The sequence below is a fragment of the Zea mays genome, chromosome 1 (genome assembly GCF_902167145.1).
Source record: "Zea mays cultivar B73 chromosome 1, Zm-B73-REFERENCE-NAM-5.0, whole genome shotgun sequence".
In the NCBI taxonomy this organism is placed as follows: Eukaryota; Viridiplantae; Streptophyta; class Magnoliopsida; order Poales; family Poaceae; genus Zea; species Zea mays.
The window spans coordinates 153,703,102-153,724,037 of record NC_050096.1 but is presented as its reverse complement, the minus strand read 5'-3'; the positions used below and the strand labels follow the sequence as shown (position 1 = coordinate 153,724,037).

General features: G+C 47.1%; 1 protein-coding gene and 1 long non-coding RNA gene across 2 annotated transcripts; both read right to left on the bottom strand.

Moving 5' to 3' along the window:
- Positions 1-948: 948 nt before the first annotated feature.
- Positions 949-5,533, bottom strand: LOC109943450 (uncharacterized). The gene is made up of 2 exons (XR_002266222.3): positions 5,332-5,533; positions 949-1,471 (listed from the first exon to the last, which is right to left on the bottom strand). It is a non-coding gene; the product is annotated as an uncharacterized lncRNA (long non-coding RNA).
- A 2,415-nt stretch (positions 5,534-7,948) lies between these two features.
- On the bottom strand, positions 7,949-18,089 carry LOC100275316 (uncharacterized). The gene is made up of 4 exons (NM_001149422.2): positions 17,816-18,089; positions 17,363-17,415; positions 16,836-16,936; positions 7,949-8,286 (listed from the first exon to the last, which is right to left on the bottom strand). The coding sequence occupies exons 1-4, from the start codon at positions 17,886-17,888 to the stop codon at positions 8,193-8,195; spliced, it is 321 nt and encodes a 106-aa protein (NP_001142894.1). The 5' UTR covers positions 17,889-18,089; the 3' UTR covers positions 7,949-8,192.
- Between the last annotated feature and the right edge of the window lie 2,847 nt (positions 18,090-20,936).

The window sequence follows — 20,936 nt, the reverse complement described above, 5'->3', positions numbered from 1 at the left end:
TCTGATTGTCGTGCCACCCGCCAGGGTGAGGCTGACAACAGCTAAGTCCAGCCTCAGGCGCAACAGGAAGCTCCGCCTCACCCGACCTTGGGCCTCAGCCTCAGGAGGAGGTCTCCACCTCGCCCGACCCCAGGGCTCGGCCTCAGAAGGTGGTCTCCGCCTCGCCCGACCCCAGGGCTCAGCCTCAACCTCGACCTCGGGAGGAATCACGTCCTCGCCCGACCTCGGCCTCAGGAGGAGTCTCCGCCTCGCCCGACCTTGGGCTCGGACCGACCGCGCCGCGGGGGATGCATCATTATCCTACCCCTAGCTAGCTCAGGCTACGGGGGAACAAGACCGGCGTCCCATCCAGGCTCGCCCTGGTAACAAGTAATGATGGCTCCCCGCGTGCGTCCATGACGACGGCGGTTCTCAGCCCCCTACGGAAGCAAGGAGACGTCATCAAGGTCCCAGCAGCCCCGACAGCTGTGCTTCTACAGGGCTCAAACGCTCCTCCGACGGCCACGACACCGCGTACACAGGGCTCTAGCACCTCTCCGACAGCCACGTTGGCATGTACACAGGGCTCTGGCACCTCTATGCCAGACAAGTTAGCACATAGCTACACCCCCATTGTACACCTGGACCCTCTCCTTGCATCTATAGAACGAAGGTCCAGGGCCCTCATGCGAGAGGGTCGCGCGGGAGGACGGGCTGACGAACAGGCTCACTCTCTCTCTCTCTCCTTCGCGAACGCTTGTAACCCCTACTGCAAGCGCATCCCCCCTTGGCGCAGGATAACACGAGCCACGGTTTGCCCCCCTTGTGTTCCATCTCGCGCCAACCCATCTAGGCTGGGACACGCAGCGACAATTTTACTCGTCGGTCCAGGGACCCCCCGGGGTCGAAACGCCGACAAATTTTATTCAATTCAATTTTTTGTTTGGATGCTAATGGAATTATTTTCCATTAATTAAATTCAATATCAAGTTTGGATAATTATATAATTTACATATTTGGAGGGAAGTAACCACATCAACTTGTACACAATACCCATCAACTCGTACACACCAACATACACATGTGCCTTGCTATGCACATGTGTATTGCTGAGTCATTGCATGTGCAATAGATTAGAGACTAGTTTTACCCCTACAATTTATCATGCAACATAAATCACGCGAATAGTAATAATAATGCAGAATCACTATCAACGAATATCTTGCTCTTGTTCCAAGCCTAACCAAAGTCACTTGTTTCTAGCATACCATTGATAATAGTGTGGAGCTTGTCAAAAGTATTGATCCTGGACATGATTTAGTCTTTTGTGATATCTATATTGCACTTTTCTCGGTCATTCTTGATAACAACCGTTGTAGACATGAGACTTCCACCCATTTTGGCATCTGTCACCCTTGTTGTAGTACTCCACAAATATGTCATCATTCCAAGAAATGTACGCCCTCCCTAACTTCTTACCCTTCTCCATATGCTACAAGAAAAAAATTACAAAGGTTAGTAAAGTTATTAAGGAGCAACAAAATATCTGCACAAAAAAGAAATCTTAAAGAAATTATCATACATTCACCACGTCTTGCTTAGTAATCAACAAACATTTGGTTAGCTTTGATGTCCCTAAAGTTACTTCATTCATTTGATGATTGCACATTGGTAATCATACCCACTTCACTTTGAATATCATGAAATTCAACGGATATTATTTGATCAACTTGTCCTAAAAGTAAATCATCCATATCTCTCTGTCTATCTCTTACAAGTTGTGCAATATGCAACAAGCATTGATGATCCCAATCTGATTTTGTAAGTCAAAATATGAGTTTTTCCTTAGTATAGCCCACCTCATCTTCAATAGCCCAAATGTTCTCTTTGTCACATTTCTAGTTGTTGAATGACACAAATTGAATATTTCCTTGGCATTGGATGTGTTATTTCCTTAGGCAGCCCACTCATTCAAGTGGTAGCGAGTGAATCGATATGGAGCAAGAAAGCCAGGTCCATTGGTGTATCCAACATCTACTAGGTAATATTTGCCACTTGGAATAGCAAATGCATCGTCTCAAGACATGGTGTCATGTAGTACACGTGAAGCTAATGCCGACCCTTACCATCCAGCTAGAACATAAACAAACTTCATGTGTCGATCACAAACACCCAAAACATTGGTGGTTATTTGTTGCTTCCTATTCCTATACCTTCCTTGATCAGCTAAAGGTACAAAAACATCAATGTGTGTACCATCTAATGCTCCAATGCAATCTTCAAACCACCTCCACTTAAGGTCTATTTGGTTCAGCTGTAAATTCCTAAAAATCTGATTTTAGCTGTGAGCTGTGAGAAAACTAGTGTAAGCTGACGATTATGAAAAATTGATTTTTTTTGGTTGAAACAACTATCAACTATAGATTTTTAAGAGCATGACAGCTTGTAACATGGATGACAGGAATCTGGAAAATCTGGGGTAGAAAGTGATTCTAAATTGAAGTAGAGGAATATGTAGATTTTTAGTAATCTATTCTGCCGAAGTATCTGTTTGGATGGGATTCCAGATTTTTGGCAGCAAATATGGTTCAAAAAGCTAAACCAAACACACCCTTAGAATCCCCAAGTTATACAGCTAAAGGATCACGAAGATTGATAAATTCATGGCATAATGATAGGACACCTCTCAACACCACATTGAAATAGCGGCTAATTGGTTCAAGTGACCACTCATATGAGCTACGAATCATCCTCATCTTAGTGCCATGACCCACTACAAGCAAAAAGATAGCAACTTTTTCTTCTACCGACACATTCAAGGTGTCACACATACCGCACCTCTCACGTAAGATGGTGCATAGGTCCAAAAATGATCTCTTAGTTAGGTGCAAACTGTCATAACAATAAACATTTAATCCTTGATATAGATTCCTTAGCATTTGTTTTCGACCAGCTACATCTCTCTATCACCTCAGAGGGATCCAGCTACATCTCTTTACTATATTAAAGCACCAGTTTCAATGGTCGTCCCGCGTCAATATTTTTCAAAAAACCCTACATTTCTTTAGAATCAACATGCGCTCCTATAATCTCTTCTCTACTATTATAATATAAGAGTTTATGTAAAAAATAAGTTGAAAATATATATAAGTGAATGTTTGAACCTTGGTTGTTGGCTCTACATTCACACCCACTTAATCAATAGAAAACATATATTTTGTGTTGTATTAAAACAAAAAAATTATCATGTCATATATATAAAAACCGTAGTAATGCACGGACATATGACTAGTTCTCTCTCTATGGGTGATAATAGACTCTAAATTTTACATTATAAGATTTAAAGGTCGGATTGGATTATGATCGAACATTATTTCTATTCAATTTTGAACTAAAATTTATTTATGGCCCTACCATTTGTGAAGAATCATTTGGATCATGATTCATTATCATCCATATCTCTCTCCTGCTCTTCAGATCTGAAGAAGCCGCCAATCCATGATCCAAACTCCCACCTGGCTGGTGCGACCACGGATTCAGGGCCAGGTTTTTGTCTGCTCTCTACTTTCACTTTTCCTAGATACGTTGCCCGTGTGTGCCACGGAAGTAAAAAATAAGTATGAAACATAGATATCGAATGTGCCGAGTACAAGATCAGAGCTGGAGACGTGCGTGGTGTGCAGAAGCCTGATGGCTTCGGGACCCTGCACATGTCGAGGTGCAGGCGAGGCACTGTCTAGAACTGAGACAATACATGTACGCAGACTTTCCTAAAGCTGTCGAAGCATGGGCAACCAAATTACATGAGCGTCGATTATAGGCAACTACACCTAAGGCCTTGTTCGGTTATTGATATTACATGTGTATTGGAGTGTATTGGGTGGGATTGGGGTGGATTTTGACTTGTTATGGATTTAAACCGGCTCAATCCCACCCAATACATGTGGATTATCACCAAAACGAACAAGCCTGAAGTGGAATTACATATTAACAGTTCCTTCAGTTCCCAGATTTAACTGTTTGCCGAGTTGCGGCGAAAGTCTGAGGACAAGCTCCAACTCATGAGAATAGCTACAAGATAGTCAGGCCAGTCATGGTTAGGACTTATTAGGACCATAAACATACACTGCTACCTCAGCTCCAAAATGCCTACTACTGCATAAACTGTGGTGGACTGTGATCAACAACTGTACCCTAGCCTGTCCATTAGGATTGTCACAACAATAGTCATCAGCCCTATGGATGATTACAAGCTGCCATCACACGATGAAGAGGTATATGAGATCTTCCACCGTCAACTTCGTAGCAGTGCCTCTTGGAACCCTCCTCGCCGAACGCAGATTCCACCATCTCTCTCTTTTTCTCCTCCCCGGAGGAACATTCAGTAAAATTGTTACTCCAATAACAACCCAACAATTGTTAAATCTTCTATGCGACCTAATGAAGAGTGTTCTCTACGTACAAAAATACCTATCATGACCACACTGGAAATGCAACAAATAAGGATGCTACTCTCTGCCTCTTCTTCCTACACCTCTCTATCTTTTCCCCCAGATTTGTTCTAACCAGAGAAGAAACATATGGTTTCCTAAGCCGGTGCTGAATGCAGCACCTACCGGCTTGGATGCTCAAACAGTTACAGGTTCAGTGCTTACTGCTTCTAGATTTCAAGTCTGTTGTTGGTGCTACAGACCGGATGCAGCCTACATATCTACTGCTGCAGAACAGGACCACACAATCTCAGAACAACATAGCCTAGCAGACCAGACATCCATCAGTCTCCATCTCCATCATTCAGAGCACCCCTTCCACTGACACAACAGAATGAACAGGGAGCAAAGACTAGCTAACAACATCTTCTTACTTTAACTTGACACGACCACAAAAACAAAACAATTCAAACACCTTGACTCTCCAAGTGAGAAACTTGAGCTCCTCCATAACTTGAAAAAGTGAAAAAAATTCAGCACCCCAGTAAACAAAATCGCCCAGGGCCGCTAAGCTAGTCCTCAATTGACTTGTTTTTCAGTCTTTCATGTCATATTAGTGATGCAAGTGAAAAAGCCGCAGACTGGGGGCAAGATCTGTGCTCTTCAAATCAATACCGGTCGGTTACTAGCGTGCTGGCTGACTGACGCGACCTGAGGCGCTAGGAGCCAAGCTATGAATCGATCGAACAAAATCAGATGAACACAACTGTTGGCGTTCTCTAGCTAGCTACGAATCGATCGGAGCTACTCCTCCTAGACTTCTCTCCCCCTCTGACCAACACACAAAATTAGACGAACCCAGGCAAGTACCGAACATGAATATCATAGAAGAGGAAAAGGGGTGGGGAGCAAGCGACATTACCAACAGCAGATCTCGCGTCCTCCACCCTGCATTAAGCCGAAGTGTCGGGCGACTAAGAGAGGACTAGGGTGGAGGTGGCGGCATAGTGGTCGGGGAGGAGGCGAGTCAGAGGAAGGAAGCAGTGCAACGCTCGGTGTCTGGGAGAGGAATATGTTTCTTCGTTTTAGGGGTAAAAAGTTTTAGAAGCTTCTAATTCGGGCCTAAAAATTGGATGAAAAGTTAGTTTTTGATTTTATAGCTTGCCAAACGGATCCGTCTAAAAATTAAATTCTAATTTAGCTGATTCCAATCAAACGGACGGGCCGTAAAGAAAAATTTGTTTATTTTCCCTTAAAAATATGAATCTCTTAAAAATGGAGTTCCCAAACTAATTTTAAGTTATCATTCGCAGAGTTATATGTAGAAACATTATCATTTTTTTTTGTCTCGGACAACCTTTCTATATCTTATGCACATTCTGAATAGTCATATTCACTCTCCATGTTTAACTAGCAACAAATCTGGAATAGATAAAAAAATTATATCTAGAGATTAACTAAAGAGATTAGTGAACGCTATTTTTCACTAGAATCTTTTTTACTTCAAATTAGGAAGGATGCGAGAAACTCTTTTAGAAGCGTTGTTAGGATGATAGATATTTTTTATTTTCACCCGAGAATAGAATAGGTGGAGTTTATAAGGGTCATGTTTGAATGCATTAGCATCTCCAAGGACTCTTCATTTTAGCTCTCTATTTTGCTCTCTATTTATTTTTTCATAAAGATTATACTCTATGCATCTCAATCCAACAAACTATCTATCTAATTTTGCTAGTTAGAGTGGCTAGCCAAGTTTGACTAGTGAGGGAGCCAATTTGTAGAGCTGGATAGCTTGACGAGTCAGATGGCTAATTTGTTGGAAAGTTATTTTGCTTTTGAGTAGCTAAAATTTAGCTTGATAAGATATTTGACTAGTCTCTTGGAGATGCTCTTAGAGCTAATAGTTAGTTGCTAAAATTAGCTAAAGATATACAAACAGTCTAGCTAATAGTTAAACTATTAGAGCATCTCCAAGAGTCTTTCTAAAGTCCACTCTCTAAATTATCTCATTTAGAGAGTCATTTACATAAAATCCACTTTCTATATCTTCTCAATCTCCAAATGCTTTTCTATAGCTTGTTTTCACTCTAGAGTCATTTATTTTTTCTATCTTTTGGTAGCGAGAAAACCAGAATAGAAGATGACTACATTTGTACAACCATTTAAGTAAGTTGTTAGAGGATATTTTTTTTACATAAATCTTATTCATATCCATCAGAAAGAATATAAGAGCCTTTTGGAGTTGCTCTATTTTAGCAAATTAACTGAGCATCTTCAAGGAACTCGTTATTTTTAACTTTATATTTAACTCTTTATTTATCTATCTATAAAAATTAAACTCTATATATGTAGCATCGCATTCCAACAGACTTTCCAACTTGTAAGTTAGTTTGGCTAGCCAAATTTGGCTAGTGAGGGAGCAAATTTAGATAGTCGGATAGTTATGCGAGTTGGATAGCTAGTCTGTTGGATATTTATTTTGTTATTAAGTAGATAAAATTTAGCTTGTCAAGCTATTTAACTAGTCTTTTGGATATGCTCTAATAGTTAGCTAGCTATTTATTAACTAGCTAATTCCACTATCAATTTTTAGCTAAATATTTATTAGTTTTAGTGCATTTAAACACCCCTAAGACGTTTTGTTTTTTACAAGGCATTTTGTTTGTTTTTGTAAATTGTTGTATCTAGAAAAAGTAATATATCTTATAATTTAAATAACATAAGTATTTTCTCAGTTTAAATTATATGGTATTTTATCTTTTTTAGATTAATCACTTTTGCTACATACCTCGATATACACTATATCTCGATTGACATTAGTCTAGATATATATATAGTAAAGGAAAAAGTTATTGTGCAATCAAGATTTTTTCATATAACTAAATTATAAACAAATATGAAAAATCTTTAAAAATAGACAATTTTTATTATTTATTCAAGCGATACATCAAATTTTAAGTTCTAATTTATTATATGTTCTTTTCTCTTCTATATATCTCTTAACAAATGATAAGTTAGAATTATTGATAGAATAAGTAATAAAGTATATCTATAATTTTTTTAAAGAATCATAAAATTTGATCGTTTGATTATACAACGATTTCCTTCATAAAACTTGACTGCACATCAGTTTTTGTCTAGAGTAAAGTAAATACTATGTATCTATAAATATCTAAACATCTTATCTTATAATTTCTAAGGCAAATAGAATTGTTTTCTCCACTGCCGCACACATTTAGAGCTGTTTGGTTTGAGCTAACTATACCACACTTTGACTAAGGTCAGTTTTTGTCTAGAGTAAAGTAAATACTATGTATCTATAAATATCTAAACATCTTATCTTATAATTTCTAAGGCAAATAGAATTGTTTTCTCCACTGCCGCACACATTTAGAGCTGTTTGGTTTGAGCTAACTATACCACACTTTGACTAAGGTTTGATGAACTAATCTTAGACAGAAAAGTTAAGCCAAGTGTAACAAGCTAGACAGCCAACCAAACAGGCTCTTAGTTTTCGTTAACTGGAACGTCAGCAAGGGTAACAAAAGCTACTGATTAATCACAGGATTGATCTGCTCGGAATACAACAAAAGCTTGAATCACCTCCATACAGATAGTAGAAATTAAGACGCCACAAATTATCGAGTTACAGCATAGATAAGCTACTTGTGATCTGAATTCAGGAAAAGTTCTTTCCCCCCTAAACAAACGGGCACAAAATTGGAACCTCCTCCAGGTTACAAGGGAAATAAGGAACAAGATCTGGATTCTGGAACGGCATGTCTATGTCTTGAGCTTCAGGTCTGAGTCTGACGGCAGCGCTCTTCCCCGGTGGTTGAAGATCATGAAATCCAGGTTAGCCGGGAACGAGACGATCCTGCACGCATGGTGACAAATGGATTAGAAAACAATTACAAAAGTTCTCAATGTAAGGGTAGACACCTACCAAAATTCCCATTAAAAAGCTTGGTGTAGGTTCAACTCTTTGTGATAACGCAATACAAGTAAAACAACGATCCTTGAGTAAACATTGGTGAACAAATCTAAACTCTGAATGAGAAGTATTCTTATTTCACAATGTGCACAAAAAAAAGTAGACCGAAAATAAAACTATGGTAGTTCAACTGTTACTAGTTGCCATGGCCAAATAAACAGATATGCCATGACCAAAAATAAACTGTTACTATGTTTGGAATTAGTGCGCCTTAATAGATCCACATAGGATGATAGTCAACAAATCTGGGTTTAGAAAATAGTTATGTGTAACTAATATAATTTGAATATAAAGACAACTAAAAAAAGCAATATGAATCAAATCTTGATGTCATGCTATAGTCCCGCACACACATAATTATGTAATTCCCCTCTTCCGATGTACAAACTGCCAGGCGCCACATGGCCATCACTGAATAAAATTAAGTACCTATGCAGTCAAGAAATGTTATGATGATAGGAACCCTCTGATTGAACTACAACCGACATTTAAACGAATTTACTCAGTTTCACATGTTGCGTTGTCGTTCAGCCCTCTTCTATTATTCCTTATTGATAGAAGCGATCACTAATGAACGATCCAAAACTGAGTTATGTATCATACAGTATACTCCTTAATGTAAGGGGAGACACACTACAGAGCTCGGTTCATCAAATTGGTGTAGGTTCAACTATATGTAATGATACAAGTAAAACAGTGATGCTTGAGTAACGAGTACACATCGTAGTGTAAAATATTATTCAGAAAATACAAGTAGTAAGAATTTTGTTCGCCAATGCACATACCAGAGTTCAGAATCATTTGGGTGACTTTAAGGTAAGTACTATGGTAAAATTTCAGATATTTGCCTATTCATAGCCAAAGAGACATCATAGCCATGTCCCCAAAATGAAAAAAACAGTGCCAGATAAAACTAAGGGTGGGGGTTTATTTGTTACTAGTAGACATGGTAAAATAACACCACCACCAGTCCATCACATTTTTGAAATCAGTCAAAGTCAAAAGATTCACATAGCAAAAGTGAAAGAAGTTAAGAAATAAATGAGAAATTCTACATACATCCACTTTGCTCACAGCTTGTGCCAATGAATTTTCCATATAGGTTATTTCAATGATTAGACCCTGAGTTGTAGCAAATGGTTGTATGTGTAGCAGTACTCCAAATAAATTGAGGTTTATATATAATATAGTTACACATATCTGATACTCAATTCTCAATTTGGCATATATTATTACAGTAGCAAATTGATAAAATGACAAAATCAACAATATCTGCAACACAATTTAATCTTGATGCTATGCTATAGACTCCCACTCCCACATATATACCAAAACCAAGACTTCTCTTCCAAATACAAACTGGCAGGTGTCATAACTGAACAAAATTAAGTGATTATGCAATCAATATATGGTATGATGAAATAAACCAAATTTTGAATGGCCATAATTGATGTTTGAAACTTTGAACGAATTTACTTGTTTCAAATATGTTATGGTTGTTGGAATGAGAACCCATACCCTAATCAGGGGTTGGGAGTGATATTAAATAGAGAGAGTAACTGGGCCAAGGCCCATTACACAGGGGTATAACAGTCATTACACAGGGAATAACACAAACCCTAGACGGGTAGTCTAACACCCCCCCGCAGTCACAACTCTATCCTGTACAGATGTTGAGACTGGATCGGAAGTCTAAAAAGACACTCGACGGTAACCCCTTGGTGAAGATGTCGGCGAACTGAAGCGTGGTGGGGACGCTGAGAACGCGGACGTCACCGGCAGCGACACGCTCGCGGACGAAGTGGAGGTCGATCTCCACATGCTTCGTGCGCTGATGCTGCACGGGGTTGGTGGAGAGGTAGACCGCGCTGACGTTGTCGCAGTAGACGAGGGTGGCGCGCTGGAGGGGACTGTGAAGCTCGTGGAGGAGCTGGCGCAGCCAGGAGGCCTCGGCCACGCCGTTGGCCACGGCACGGTACTCGGCCTCAGCGCTGGAGCGAGAGACGACGGGCTGCCTCTTGGCGGCCCAAGAGACGAGGTTGGCGCCCAGGAAGACGACGTAGCCGGAGGTGGACCGGCGTGTGTCGGGACAGCCAGCCCAGTCGGCGTCGGTGTAGACCACGAGCTCCGTCGTCGGGGATGGGCGGAGTAGGAGGCCGTAGTCGAGGGAGCCGCGGAGGTAGCGTAGAATCCGCTTGAGCGCAGTGAGATGGGGCTCCCGCGGAGTGTGCATGTGTAGGCACACCTGCTGGACGGCGTAAGCGATGTCGGGCCTGGAGAACGTGAGGTACTGGAGTGCGCCGGTGAGGCTCCGGTAGGACGTCGCATCGGCGACCGGAGGCCCGTCGTCCGCAGAGAGCTTCGCCTGAGTGTCGACAGGCGTGGTGCAGGGCTTGCAGTCAGACATGCCAGCCCGCTCCAGGATGTCGATGGCGTACTGGCGCTGGTGGAGGAAGAGACCCTGAGGCCGACGTTCGGCGGTGACGCCGAGGAAGTGGTGGAGGGGCCCCAGGTCCTTCATCGCGAACTCCCGCTGAAGGGCGACGATCGTGCGGTGAAGGAGGTCGGCGGTGGATGCCGTGAGCACAATGTCGTCGACGTAGAGCAGGAGGTAGACGGTGTCGTCGCCGCGCCGGTAGATGAACAGGGACGTGTCCGACTTGGCCTCGACGAAGCCGACGGAGGCCAGGTAGGAGGCGAAGCGGCTGTACCAAGCCCGTGGCGCCTGCTTGAGGCCGTACAGGGATCGGTTCAGCCGGCAAACCAGGTCCGGACGGTCAGCGTCGACGAAGCCGGTGGGCTGGCTGCAGTAGACAGTCTCCGTCAGAGTGCCATGGAGGAAGGCATTCTTGACATCGAGCTGATGGATCGCCCAGTCGCGGGAGAGGGCGAGGGAGAGGACAGCGCGAACAGTGGCGAACTTGACGACAGGGCTGAAGGTCTCATCGTAGTCCACTCCGGGGCGCTGGGTGAAGCCCCGAAGGACCCAACGGGCCTTGTAGCGGTCGAGGGAGCCGTCTGAGGTCAGCTTGTGGCGAAATAGCCACTTGCCGGTGACCACGTTGGTGCCTGGTGGACGCGGCACCAGGTCCCAAGTGTGGTTGGCCAAGAGGGCCGCGTACTCCTCCTCCATAGCGCGACGCCAGTGTGGGTCGGCGAGGGCAGTGCGAACGGAGGAGGGTACCGGGGAAGCGTCGGGTGGGGTGCTGGTCGTAGCGGCGGCCAGGATGAGCCGGTCGACGGGGCGGAGAACGCCAGCAGCGCGTCGAGTCACCATCGGGTGGACGTGCCCGGGGTCGCGATGGATGGCGACCGGGTGGTATACGGATGACTCGGAGTGAGCCACCGGAACGGCGGGAGCGGCTGGAGGGGCCGGCTCACGGCGGTGATAGACGACGGCGGGGTCGGCGAAGCGGGCCGCGCTCGTCGATGGGCACGCGTCGGGGGGTGCCGAGGTAGTGGCGTGGCCGCGGCGATGGTAGACGAGGGCGGGGTTGGCGAATCGAGCCGGAGTCGACGGGGCCGCGCGCGGCGCAGGCGGGGTCGACGGGGCCGCGCGTGGCGCGGAAGAGGTCGTGGGGGCCGCACGAGGAGCAGGTAACGGCGCAAGACGGGGAGCCGAAGGTGGGGGAGGAATCGGATCGGACTCGAGGAGGGAGTCAAGATCGGTGGGTGGGGTGGAGCCAGCAAGGGGAAACACATCTTCGTCAAAGACGACATGACGAGAGATGATGATGCGGTGGGAGGTGAGGTCCAGACACCGGTACCCCTTGTGGTCAGGGGAGTAGCCAAGGAATAGACAGCGGGTGGAGCGAGGAGAAAGCTTATGTGGAGCAGTAGCGGAAGTGTTAGGGTAGCAGGCACAGCCGAACACGCGAAGATGGTCATAGGAAGGGGTTGTGCCGTAAAGGGCGAAGTGGGGGGTAGGGTGGCGTACCGCCTTCGAGGGAAGACGGTTGAGGAGGTGGGTGGCAGTGTGCAGGGCCTCTGCCCAGTAGCTGGCGGGGAGAGACGCCTGGAAGAGGAGACAGCGGAGCATATTAGTGGTGGTGCGGATCATGCGTTCGGCTCGGCCGTTCTGGGCAGAAGTGTAGGGGCACGAGAGACGCAACTGGACGCCATGAGTGAGGAAGAAGGAGCGAGAGTCGTTGTTATCGAACTCGCGGCCATTGTCACACTGCAGAGCACGGACCGGGCGACAAAACTGAGTGGATACCCAGGTGAAGAAGTGTGTGAGGGTGGTGAATGTGTCCGACTTCAACCGAAGCGGGAAGGTCCAGAGAAAATGGGAAAAATCATCCAAAATCACCAGATAATATTTATAACCAGAAAGACTGAGTACAGGGGAGGTCCAAAGGTCACAATGAACCAGATCAAAAGCCTGCTCAGCCCGAGAAGAAGTAGTAAATGGGAGACGAGTATGTCGGCCTAACTGACAAGCATGACAGAGACCCTCAAAATGTCCCCTACTACATGAAAGATCGAGACTACTGGTAATCTTGGTCATGACGTCGGGTCCAGGATGGCCGAGACGTCGATGCCATGTGGTGGAGGAGGTGGTGGAGACCAAGGCAGGAGGTGGAGACACGCCGGCGGTGGAGGGCTGGAGCGTGTAGAGAGGCCCCGAGCTGTCACAGCGGGCGAGAAGGGTCCTGGTGGCCAGATCCTTCACAGAAAAACCAGAGGGGTCAAACTCAATGGAACAGGAGTTGTCAGTAGTGAATCGACGAACAGAAAGAAGATTGTGGGTGATGTGGGGAGCTACGAGAACATCGTTGAGGTAAAACGGCCCAGGGAGAACCGAGGCACCTACTGAGGTGACTGGCAGAGTGGAACCGTTTCCAACGACGATCGAGGATGGGTGAGAGGGGAGTGGGGGATGAGAGCGAGAGAGCGTGCCTGCCGTGGGGGTGGTGTGGTACGAGGCACCGGAGTCGATCACCCAGTCGGAGGGGGGTGGGGTCATCGCCATGGTGCTGAAAGCAGCAGCGAGGGAGGTGCTGTCCCAACCACCAGCCGGCGGGGACCAAGGCGTCGAGGTGTGGGTCCCCGGGGGCTGGAGCACGGGCGGAGCCTGGGGCACGACGGGAACACCATAAGGAGGTGCGCCGTAGTGAGGTGTAGTCAGGAGGGCGGGCGCCGGAGGACGGGGGGTACTCGGTGCCTGGCCCGGCCACATGGCGATGGTCCCGGTCCAGGGGTTGTAGAAGGACGGCCACGCGTGGCCGCCACCCCGGCCGGAGGGACCACCACGAGAGGAGCCGCCGCTCCCACGGCCGCCCTTGCGGGAGCGACGACCCCCGTCGGTCGTAGAAGTCGGACGAGGGGCCGCCGGGACGGCAGGAGGGGGGCGGGTGGGAGCCCCGGTCGACGGAGGACGGGTGGCCTGGCCCCCTGAAGGCGGCTGACCACTGGTGGGAGCGCTGTAGAGGGCCGAGGCAGGAGTGGGTGCCTCGTTCGCCATGGTGAGCTCCTCGAGGAGAAGCTCGTTCCGCACGGCGTGGAAGGTGGGGAAGGGCACGCTCCTCTTGATGAGAGCCTTCAGGTGGCCGTAGCGGGGGCTGAGGCCACGCAGGAGGTTCAGCACCAGGGTACGATCGGCAACTGGCTCGCCGAGATCGCAGAGAGAGTCAGCCAGGCCCTTCATCTGGCGGCAGTATTCTCCCACGAAGAGGTCTCCCTGAGAGAACAGGTGGAACTGGGCGTCGAGGTGGAGCGCCCGCGCATCCCGATTCCCGAGGAACTGGTCCTCGAGAGCGAGCCACGCCTGGCGAGCAGTGTCCGCCTGATCGCGGATGATGTCCTGCAGCTCAACGGTGATGGTGCCGTGGAGCCACAAGAGGACAACGCTGTCCATGAGGCACCAGGAGCGAGGCGGTGGAGCGTCGTGGTCGACGAGGACGTGATCGTCGAGGACGAACCGCCGCAGCGTGAGGAGGACCTGTCCTCGCCAGCGGGGGTAGTGGGAAGACGCCGGATCCAACACCACGGACACGAGGGCCCGGATGTTGTGCAGACCAGCGGCCTGAGCGTGGAGAGCAGCGATGAGGTCGGCGTCGAGGTCGGAGTCGCGGGGGTCCTCCGGGGGATCCACAGGGGCGACCGGCGGGCGACCGAGGAGGCGCTGCGTGGTGGCCATCTGGGTGGTCAGAGCGGCACCCAGGGCACGCTCTCGCTCCAGGGCGAGGGAGGCGGTGCGCTCGCGCTCCCGCGAGGCCGTCACAGCGGCCTGGATCTCCGCGAGGGTGTCGACGAGCGGGGAGGCGACGGTGGGAAGTGCGGAGGGCGTGACGGCGTGGCTCCAGGTGGGTGAAGCGAGGGTGGGAAACCCCGGCGGAGATCCGCGGCGCAGGGTCAGCGGGGAGACGGCAGGAAGCGGCGCAAGGCCGGCGATGTAGGGGGCCCCTCCATGGGCGGGCGCGCTGCTGATCGCAGCGGGGGTGATGGGGCCGGTGGCGGCAGAGGTGGTGTCGTCCATGGCAGCGACGGTTGGAGGAAGTCACAGCAAGGGACGAAGCCGGGTCGGGGAGGGAGCGAGGTAGGGAAGCCTGCCTGATGAACAACACCGGAGGGAGCAGTGGAGGTGAGCGGCTGCTCCCTGCTGTGTCCAGAAACAGAGGAGGGATGCTGGCGTGGGACACCGGGCGCTGGGTCGCGGTGCCGGGGCGGCTGCCCGCGCGCGGCCTGGAGCGTTGGTCGGCGGTGCGGGAGCTCCCGGCGCTGGGTCGCGGTGCCTGGGGCGGCTGCCCGCGCGCGGCCTGGAGCGTTGGTCGCGGCAGAGGGTTGCGCGGCCTCGGACGAAGGGACGTCCGCGGCGCCAGGCGGGACGTCGGAGGCGCGGCACCGGGGAGTGGCGGCCGCCCAGGGGCGGCGGCCCTGGGAGCGACGGACGCGCACCGACGGGAGCGGCGACCCAGGGGAGGGCGGCGCGCCGGGGAGATGGGAGGGAGGCCGGCGGCCGGAGGTGGGTGGGAGAGGAGTCGGCGGCTGGAGCCGGCGGCTGGGTGGAGGCCGATCGGTTGGAACCGACGGCTGAGAGAGAAAAAAAAACCTAAACCTAGCTCTTTGATACCATGTTGGAATGAGAACCCATACCCTAATCAGGGGTTGAGAGTGATATTAAATAGAGAGAGTAACTGGGCCAAGGCCCATTACACAGGGGTATAACAGTCATTACACAGGGAATAACACAAACCCTAGACGGGTAGTCTAACAATGGTAATTAGTCTTTTATCATTATTCCTTATATATGTAAATAAAAACACCAACAAATGATAAAAGAACTACAAACAGTTGTGTATTCCTTTGTTTTACTCCCTCTGTTCCAAATTATAACACATTTTGGCTTTTCTAGATGCATAACTTTTGCTATGCACTTAGATATACATTCTGTCTAGATACATAGTTAAAGCAATGTATTAGGAAAGCTAAAATGTCTTATAATTTGGAAGAGGAGAAGGTCAGAGTTGCCCATGACATTGTACTACACTGTATGCATGCACAATAAGCTTTTTTTTCTCTAACATGCAGGAGGCCTGCATATCATTTCATTAATAGAAAGGATAGAAAATATAATTACAAGAGAAAAAAGGACCCCCCAGACTTCCAATAAGATTTGGAAACAAAACACTCCTGCAAACTCACATAGCAAGACAGTACATTCTTACAAAATAGTTATGCATACACAAATTCTCAGTTTGGCACATGATAGTACGGTATTAAATGAACATAGTGACAAGATCAACAGAATGTACATCACAAATTTAATCTTGATGTTATGCTATAGCCTCACATACAAAAAAGTGAATTTTCCGCTTCCAATGTAACAACTTGCAAGTGCAATCACTTGATGCAGTCACAAATGTTATGATGGAAGAACCCAACTCTGAATGACTATTCAATTTGAATGAACGTATTATGGCTTATGAGTTTCAAATATGTTGCAGAATTCAGCTTTTTGTTATTATTAGTTTCTATCAATATAAGCACCAATGAAGGATAAAGAACTACAATCAGTTGTGTATTCCTGTACTTTAGGCGACACATGATATTGTAATATAATGTATGCCTGTGCAATAACCTCCTATTGATGATGCATGCACAGCTAGACCAGTTATTATGATTACAGCTGCTAAAGCAACGGTACAAAGTTTCACTTTCTGTAACTTGGTTTCCTAGTTCCTTGTTCCAGGACTTCACCAATCCCAATTTAGAAAGGGAACTAGTTTTGACTTTTTAAGATTGAACAAAAATGAGATTCAACCTCGAAGGAACTAGGAGGTTTTTCATTAAGAGAAATAAGCAGCTAAATTCAAGCCGAGAGAAGACTTGTGTGGATGGGTGCAAGACCACACATCCCACCTAACCAGTTGGCTCATTCCTGGCTTTCTAACTATCACCTACAAAAATTACAGAGAACAGGATAGACTCACCTATTCTCCTCAGAATGTGGGAGCACTGAGAGAAATTTCGCTGGAACAGCAAGACCTGCCCACATGCACAAAGCCAACCCTAGGAGCAACTCCATCATCACCTACACGATTAGAAGTATACCATAAGGGAAGCAAACACTCCCATGTTTGGTTGATAAAAGCAAAACAGCAAACTAAAACAAAATGGTTTGCACAAAAGACAGTACAGAAGGATATGTAGCACATACATGATACATAAGCACCTCACAACCTCATACATATCAGAATGCCACATGTTCTGTTTTAGTTACACAGCATAATTGTTTGGACATACTGTAGCTAACGACAAGCTTCTCAATCACATAACTGCATAATTCATGGTTCACACTTACGCTACAGTATCAAAACTCAACCTTCTAAAAAGTTACCAGCCCGAGCTGCCTAGGTAGCTAGAGATAGAATTCTATACACACAAATATTCCAGTATATTGCAAATAGGGAAACTAGAATAAAAAGATTCCCTGTGTAACTGTGTTGAGAATACATACATCCATGGGCGGCCGCGAGAACTCCTCCTCCGTGATCTTGAGCACCGCCCGGTCTGTAATAACACATAAAACATCAATCCGTCAAAACTAGCCAGCCAACAGCAGCATCTAGTTCGAGCAAATTGTCCAGGAATCTCGCCGGCGCTGAAACGCAGATCAATCCTACTGGTGCACTGCTGAGCCAACCACACAGCTCTCGCCGGGTGCGAGAGCACCAGGAACACAGAAGCTCGTGAACTAGATCTAAACCCCGCCCCAATTCACTAAGGCCTCAACGACGCGCTCGATCTGAGAGCGCTGCGGGTGCCAAAGAAGTGAAGAACCGAGAGTCCACCACTGACCGCAATCCAGAATCAGATGGAAAATCAAAGGTGCCTTAGGAAAACGGAGATCCACGGCAAATTTTGGTGGGAGCGCGGCGAGGGGATGGGATGGGAGAAGGATGGAGCGTACACTGGATGGTGGCGTAGGCGGCGTGGGCGAGGATGGCGCCGCCGAGAACGCCCACTACGTAGCCGATCCCCATGGCGACCGCCGACTAGGCTAGCGAGTAGCGAGCGAGGTTGGCTGCTTCTTCCCCCTGTTCGCCGCGCCTGAACTCCTGATGCTCCGTGTAGGCGCGAGCGCGGACCGGCGGTGGGCGCGGCAGGCAAGCACGGCCTGGGGCGCCGGAGGCGAGAGGCACGCGAGGAGAGGGCTAGGCGCGGGCGGTGGACGCGAGACGAGAGGAGGTGCGGGGAAGAAAGATGGACCCAAGTTCATGGTTAAAAAGGTAGGGGTAGAAAAGACTTTTCCCCAAAGCCCCACCAAGCTAGGCCGATGACCTCAACTCAAGTGTGGCAACCGATAAACGTAAAAAAATTCTACTATCTATAAGGTCGCAGATATAAAATCTTATATATATCCGTACCAATATAAATAATTTTACCTGTCAGATTATTCATAACTATTTAAAAGCCTAAAATACTAAAGTGTCAATCAAAAAAAAGTCAAACAAACATGTAAAAAATAAGTTCAACTTAAAATACAATAAACCATTTGGTTACTGTTGATGATCTTCTTCTCCGCCGAAGGTCTTCAAGACGAAGACATCGTTTGTAATCGATGTTGGGGGGTCTTCTTCTCGCCGAAAGCTCTTAAGACGAAGGCTTTGCCTGAAAATGACGACGATGAATACCGAAGCTATAGCCGAAGAGCAACAACTTCGGCTTAAAGTGGCGACGAAGATCAAACATGATGCCTAACCGAAGAGGAAAAGACTAGTTAGTCCCTAATGATTTATGTCACAATTATGAGTACATGTTAAGGTCACAAATGTATTTTTACTCGGGATGTGTCCCGTGTCCATAAATAGGTGAACAATATCCCTTCACGCTGGATTATAATTGCTCTCGCGTCAACGCCTTCAAACAAGCCGAAGGTATCCATGTAATATTAATTATGTTAATGTTCATGTGTATATCATGAAATGTATATATGAATGAATTAATTTTATATAGTGTCTCTATGAATTTCTATTCTCACAAATCATGAGGGTGTATCCTTCATGACCTTCGTCCGAAGATCATTATATCCGAAAGGAGATAATACTTTAAAGGACGAAGGTCCTTAATCTTTAACTATTGTGTTGCCTTGTTCTTTAATCGCAACATTTGAGAACAAGTGATCAACATTGGCGCCCACCTCAGGTGAACTCAAACGACCACGTTCGGCAACAGCTCGAGCAACCACCTTCGTCATGCTACCGAAGAAGGCAATAGCGCCAGGGGCTGCCCTCGCACCGCTGGACATCAACCAAGAAGGGCTCCCTCTGAGAGAAGCCCGAAACCAGAAAAGAAGGCCATCAGCCCAACACCATAAGAAGATGAGCTAGACCAAGAGATCAGAGACCTAGAGGCCATCCACCAACAAGTGGAGAGAAAGAGAGAGAAAATGCTTCAGCTAGCTGAACTTCAGAAGAAGATTGATGAAGCTGCCGAAGAGATGCGCCATATCACGCAAGACGAGCAAGGACGAAGGCCACAACAGAGAGAGCTTTGTTAAGAAAGCCCAAGCTATGATGATGTATGGTATGATGATTTCCATCATGCTAACTTTGCTTTTGATGATGCTTCTCCTCTAGCAGAAGAGTTGCAGGCTACCCAATGGCCACCATCGTACAAACCACCACAACTCCCCATGTATGACGGGCATTTCGACCTGAAGCAGTTCCTTATGAGCTATGAGGCGACCATATCATCATATGATGGCAACAATGTTGTCATGGCGAAGTCCTTCGTCATGGCAGTCAGGAGTGTGGCTCAAACGTGATATTCTTCAGTGACGACAGAGGAAATCAAACTCAATGGCATCAGCACAGCTCCCAATCTTCAGGGACACAACAAAGCTCTTTCAGGCCACCAGCTCCAAGAGGTAGAGGAGGTAGAAGCTTTGCTGGAAGATTCAACTCCCAACCAAGAAGGTTGTTTTGCCTATTCTGTGGGGAAGATAAGGGGCATACAACAAGGACATGCCAAGTCACGATTCAGAAGCAAAAGGAAATAGCTGAAGCCGAAGCACGACATAATCAGCCGAAGCAGGTCCTGCATACTGCTTCGTGTTATTCCCCATACATCCCCGAGTATGTGGGCAACCAACAACCCACAATATCAGTTGCTTCGGCAAGTCACTCACAAGCTGCACAGGCCCCCTACCACCACCACCACTCATGGCTCCAACCTCGTCTCACAACCAGCAGCCAAAAGGGCACCGCCAGATACAACAACAATGTGATGCACGTGAAGAGTCTAAAGCTCGGACAGTCAACAACACTGTACCAAAGTCGAGACACATTTACCGAAGCAATACAGGGGCTCAATCAAAAAAAATCCATACATACTCAATGTAATCTTTGTTTCTCTTGCTTTTATGTTTGTATCCAAAGACAATACAAGAAGGTACAACCTTTGGCCTGTTGTAATAAATCTGGGGTTACACCATCGAGTGTAACAGAAAAAGTCACGAAGCTCCAAAGTCGTTCCTAAGGGGATGCAAAGCTAAAATGTCACCTAAGTAAAAGGTGAAGAAGCTCCAAAGTCGTTCGTAAGGGGACGCAGAGCTTAGCTCCAAAGTCGTTCCTACGGGGATGCAGAGCTAAAATGCCACCTAAGTAAAAGGTGAAGAAGCTCCAAAGTCGTTCCTAAGGGGATGCAGAGCTTAGCTCCAAAGTCATTCCTACGGGGATGCAAAGCTAAAATGCCACCTAAGTAAAAGGTGAAGAGACTCCAAAGTCGTTCCTAAGGGAACACAGAGTCTTACTTTTATGAAGCATTCAAGCATTAACATCAGTTGCATCATTTCATCATACATATTGCATAGCATTTCATCATTCATCATCTTGCATCATCCGAACAGTGGAAAAAGAAGGGAAATTGCTCCTTCAAACATACTGGCTAACCCATGAGGTTAAGTCTATCTTCGACAAAGAGTTGTGAAAGGACGTTTCAAAAATGCAAGATCTATGCCTTCGGCAGCAAAATTTTTGTACAAGATTTATGCCTTCGACAATGGTACTCTTATGCAAGATCTACGGTAG